General features: G+C 36.9%; 1 protein-coding gene across 1 annotated transcript in view; it reads right to left on the bottom strand.

Annotated features, from left to right (window-relative positions):
* The window catches only part of UBA3 (ubiquitin like modifier activating enzyme 3), a 9317-nt gene extending 6069 nt beyond the window's left edge, over positions 1 to 3248 (bottom strand). The window contains exons 1-4 of the mRNA XM_005420179.2: positions 3096 to 3248; positions 2070 to 2150; positions 1016 to 1098; positions 376 to 456 (exon numbers count right to left, since the gene is read on the bottom strand). Coding sequence (XP_005420236.1) covers positions 376 to 456; positions 1016 to 1098; positions 2070 to 2150; positions 3096 to 3215 — 365 coding nt within the window. The 5' untranslated portion in view covers positions 3216 to 3248. The remainder of the gene's footprint in view (positions 1 to 375; positions 457 to 1015; positions 1099 to 2069; positions 2151 to 3095) is intronic.
* Between the last annotated feature and the right edge of the window lie 2473 nt (positions 3249 to 5721).

The following is a 5721-nucleotide window of genomic DNA, read 5'->3' as shown; positions in this document are numbered from 1 at the left end:
ATATTCAGGAAGCTCAAAATATGTGCTCTCACAAAGTCCTTTATCAGTAAGTGCTGCTCTGTGCTTATAAACTAATGCCTCCTACCTAATGCTTACTCAAAACTCTCTGGTGAATAATTCCAGTATCTCAGTGAAAATTACAATATTGCACTTGAATAAAAAGACTCAGTGGAAAAATACAAAATAATTTCTGAGCTTTTCCATGCAGATTCCCTGTATGTTAATGGCACGGAGAAAGTATTCTCAACTCACCAGCTGAATGAATGTCTTTTATTGTATGAGAAACAGGATGGCAGCAAAATACTTCAGATACTCTTACCACCCACAGAGTTTTCTAAGATACTGAAGCCTTCAGGCTTCTCTGTGAAAGGATACGGTACCACAGCACAGTTGGGAATGCGGCTGTTCAGGAATTCTGCTGCAACTTCTGCTTTTGGCCGCCCCACATCCTTCGCTCTGGGAAAAACCCAAGCAATGCCAAAAGCTTGATTTTAGCACATTTTGTCTTTCCAATCTATATACATTTCAATACCAAACTGAGTGGCTAATTGTTACTTCAGGACAATTTATTTAATTGGATAATATTAAGGCATTCAATCCTAACCATTCCATGATCCGTGTAAAGCATCACATGTGAGAGTCATAGAATTAACTATGGTTATCAGCACCAAAAACATCCAATGATTGCTCACTGTACTTGGATGAAAAAAGGTACCAGAAAATCTGAGATCTCAATCTGTGTGCATTTATTCCTTGGTATCACCTTTTCCAAAAGTCATTAGCTGTACTGGAATGTCAAGGAACATAGATTGATTTTCTTCATGCCACAGAGCCCAAAATAAGAGGAAATCATACACAATTTTTAGTTAATTCTGAGTACTATTGTGACATGAAGGTCCAGTAATCTTTAATGACCTCTTGTCCAACCAAAATAATGAATATATTAACATGTTTTATTTAGGTACATTTAAAAAAAAACAGAAGTTAAACTGTGAAAATGTAAAATACCACTCACCGAAACAAAAACTGTCGATTAAGGTTAGAAACGTCTATAGTATCCATGTCAATAACATGGATCTGTCTGAAGCCAGACAGTGCCTGGGAAAAGAGAAGGTCAGCTTCATTTAACAGGAAACTAAATGTTCACAAAGCTCCAGAATTCACTCCACACGCCAAAACAACAACCTTTGGAGGAACAAATGTATTTGCTCCTCATTGCCTGTGCAGACAGGTACATGGTCATTCTTGGTTCAAAGGGGTTTTGTTGGGCTGCTAATGCTGGTATTCAGACAGATGGAATTAAAAACATTCCAAAGTCAAAGACAATCCTCTCCTGAAGGCAATATTGCTTTGGCCTACCTAATGCTAACACAGGGAAGCCAACAGTAGGCTGATCTATAAGGGGAATCTGCAGTATTCCTTCATGGCTGGAGTAAATCAAAAGGATCCATTGGGGGAAAAAAGCACAGAATTTAAACAAATACTATAAGCACTTCCATGCTTGGCAGGAATAGGAAAAACAGTTTAATCCCTTTAAAAGGCTTTTAAAAAATTCCTGTTGAGGTTTGGGACATTAACCATTTTCACATAAATGGCATAAATGAGTCAGGCATATTGACCCAGACATCACAGTTCAAAACAAGGCAGCATTCCTGTAGCACTCAGTGCTGAAGGAGATGGCAAACACAAAAATCACCTCCCCATCTCAGAACACACTGAACTTCTGACAGAAGTTCTGCCTCATCTCCCCTTGCATGCAGGCCATCACTACATCTGGCAAATAACTTTACAGTAAAATTGCCTTAAAACTGTATTGTGGGTCTGACAAGCTTTGAAATAGCTGAATAAATAACAGGCAACATATGAAAATACCACCTTTCAAGTGCATTGTTCATCTTTATTGTCTGTATCAACATGTATTTTACACATGTTGATTAGAACTTGAAATTCCAGTAGCTATTTACAACCAGAACTGCAAAATTAGCTAATTAAAAAAGACAGTTTTGTCAAAGAAAAAAGAAAAAGAAACAGAGAAGATTCAAAGAAAAGGGTTAAAACACAATAATTACCAGGTTTTTCAGGAGTTCACATCCTAATCCTCCTGCTCCAATAACTAGCACTTTACATGTGCTTAACAAAAAATCAAGGGCCTGCAGAAAACATAAAACAAAAAATTAATACAATTTGTGCTTTACTTCATAACCCTTACAAATATGTTACCATAAATTTTCAGTGCCTAGTGAGTTACAGATAAAGCAGTTTTGCATTTGCAGGAGTAATTATATATTGGACTTTAATCAGTTGTTGAGTTCCTGCAGTTCCTGTATCCCCACTTAGAGAGAATCAAGATCTTTGCTGATATCAGTATATTACTTTTATATTACTTTTGACCATGAAAAAAGCAAGGTCCACTCTTATTATTATTTGGTTTAAGGTGATAATGCTTTCCTTCTTCAGATATTTCACATATACATTATACAAAATAAATCTAAACAGACAACATTGCCGGACAGAAAGAATTGAAAATGTTAAGTATATAACTGCTTTCTGTGAACTGCTCCACTTCACCCCAGTCTCCAACTAGTAAATAATGGAACAGTACTTTAAAAAGGTAACAGGAAAATACTTTCAACCAAAAGCTCTGAAACAAAATGTACAACGAAAGAAGAAAAGCAGAAGAAATATTTAAAACAGTCTACCCTACTACACACCTTATTCAGTTGTCAAAGTATTCATATTAACACTAATTTCTTCTTTAAGTACATTTGATTCCTCACTGTATCAAATTACTTATAAATGGAGATTTAAATGCTGCTATTTTTCATGTGAAACCCAAAACCAGCATAATTCATACATTGCTATATATTTATATATGATGACAGCAAGCTTGAAGTTGACAGTGTACAACTTAAAAATACAAATTTATAAAAAGAACACAACATTATCTCCTAGGACTATAATGTTCAATTGATTAAAACAGAAGCTTTTCATGCAGCTTTAGTACTCAAACATTGCTGGTGGTCAATTAATGAACCTGTTTACATTAATTTGCAACACACTCTACAGATATTTGATTGAAATTAAGTCTTTCTCACTTGAGTGCCTGGCTCGAAATCGGGATGTGTGAATGGTCCAGATCGCTCGAGGAACTTCTTTACATGGTTCCAGCGACCTTCCCAGTCTCCAGAGTCCCCACACCCACCATCAACAGCCATTCTGCACAGAACACAGTAAATTCAGCTGCAACATCACACAGGAAAAGCCACACCTCCAACTTTCTATGCAAAGAACACCTCAATTATTGATCATTTGTACAGATGCATCTGCATATTCTTTATGCCTGTAAGTTATGCACATGAGCACTTGCATGAGTGGGTTTTATTTGTGGAACTAGAAAGCAATAATATAAATATGCACAGATGGGAAAAACAACCCAGGCATTTCAATAAACCCACTGATTTAACTGTTACTAGTAAAAGTTGACCTGCAGTTTAAAAAAGGGCCCAGTCTTACTACTTTTATTTCCCTCAAATTTGAAGAGGACACAGAAAAAGAGCTTGCTCCTTTCGATTTTGAGATTGATTGTTTTTTCATCAGTCAAGTCTTGTATCTTTTTCTGACAGACGTATCAGTCTGTAACTGCAATTGTGAGACTGAATAAATTACAGTAACGTGCCCCAACATCATCCTCTGAATCTTCAGGGCAGTTTATTTAGACAAATATTTTTTAAAGACATGAATCTTGAATGTTCTTCACCCTCAAGTGGTAGCATGGAATTAGAAGTGTCCTATTTTTCAGGCATCCTCAAGCCTGTCTGCAGTAACAGTCTCACTTGAAAAAAAAAAGGAATGTTTCCACTTATCTTCCTTTAAATTTTCAAGGCAGAATTTTACATCAAATACTCCAATACCCTTTTCTCCTTTAGCAGGCCACTTTTAATAGTATAGAAGTATAGATTTAAATTTTAAGAGACTTACAGGAATAGTTCAAAATCAGCTCTCAAGTATTGCTCTACTATAAGATCAACACCTACTTCCCTATTAAATAAATAGGGAAGTGAAACTCAATAAATATGATTATGTTCTATGTTAATATAAAACTAAGCTTGTTATAAAATACTGAGTAGCAAAGGATGTGTCACCACTGATAAAGTGTTACCTGATTTCTCATATGAAGCACTATAAAAAGCACTTGTCTAATAACTCTTGGGTAATGTTTAGAATTTATTATAACTTTCTCAGAACTCATCTCAAAATCAAAGGTAAATGTGGTGAAAACATCTGGAGTGAATTCCTTTATCTTCACAGAATTCAGAACTTGGACAACACAGTATGCCAATAGTAAGTGAACTGACAGGCAATGGATTTTGCAAAAGATTTTCAGCAACAGGGAAAAACTTCCCTAAACTGCAGGAATAAATAAATTGTAATTCACCTGTGATGTCCCTGCCCATGGCAGTGGGTTGGAACAAAATGATCTTTAAGGTCCCTTCCAACCCAAACCACTCCAGGATTCTAGGATAATTTGATTGCAGACTGAAGTCTCCTCATTAACTGCTGAGGGAAGTTACTATATGAGCAGTTAAGTAAAACCTACAAAAATTACTTGAATTCATAAGGGTCTTTCGACCTCAGATGCACTTTCATATCTCCTCTAGTTTTCACAATAATGTGAAAATACACATATTTCACATAATGGGAAATGGTGTAAACAAACAAAACACCCCCTCTGCAGAACTCATCTGCTGTACAACAGATTTCAGGAGGTGCATTAAGCACTGACTTAAGCAAATAAAATGGGTCAAGAGACATCACAAAAACTGCTTCTGTGGATATTACAGTTTTTAGCATTTCTGGAAATGAGTGTAGAAGCTGTGTTTGGTGACATTAAGAACAATTTTTTAAATTCTTTTATATAGTCCCTATAAACAGCTATTAAACAGTAGCACTTTTCTGTTTAGATATATATTTCTGTTTAGATGTGTATTTTTCTTCCTAATTGATAAAAATGCTAAGATCTAGTTTCACTTTCACAGTTAGACTACAGTTCATTTTTTAGAGGGTTGGACATTGTGGAGATCTGAGAAACATCTGTAACTCAACCTGATATTTTATGTTTGATTTCACAGAAATTTTCTCAAGTGTTTATTTTTTGTGCTGTTACAGCACAACCAGGTATAAGAGCTCAACAACATTCTTATTTGTTTCACTGAGTTATTTTCATTTTAAATTTTGTTGGAAATATCAGAGCACCACAGTCCTTATATCGCTTTAAGCTCAGACTTTTTTCCCTGCCACCTTCACATCTCCAAAGCTCCATGCTTTTGGGGGACTTGGCATGCAGCCCTCCCACCCCACATGCCCCGGGGATGCTGTGGCCCCATCCCCACACACATGCACTGCCAGAGCCCAGGCAGGCCTGCCTGGTGACCCAGGGTACGGGGACACAATGGAATGGAATAGTTAAGGGATGGAAGCAGATGATGTTCAGCATTTCTCAACATTCGTTTCCACGGCCTTTAAGGCAGGTGCGTAGATTTTTAAGAGTTTTAATAAGCAGAGACAAACTGTTCTGCAGTCTGGATTTTTAATTTTCAGCCAAAAACTTAAGTCACCTGCTTCTAGCCTAGAGGCCCTCTCAGGTCCCTGACCGGCAAGGCAGCTTTTCCCCGTCTCGTCACCAAGCTCTTCAGCACACCATGCCAAGCTGCGAGCCCGCCA

The sequence above is a fragment of the Geospiza fortis genome, unplaced genomic scaffold, assembly GCF_000277835.1.
Source record: "Geospiza fortis unplaced genomic scaffold, GeoFor_1.0 scaffold70, whole genome shotgun sequence".
NCBI lineage: Eukaryota > Metazoa > Chordata > Aves > Passeriformes > Thraupidae > Geospiza > Geospiza fortis.
The sequence above is the reverse complement of the archived record's forward strand: the minus strand, read 5'-3'. Positions and strand labels throughout refer to the sequence as shown.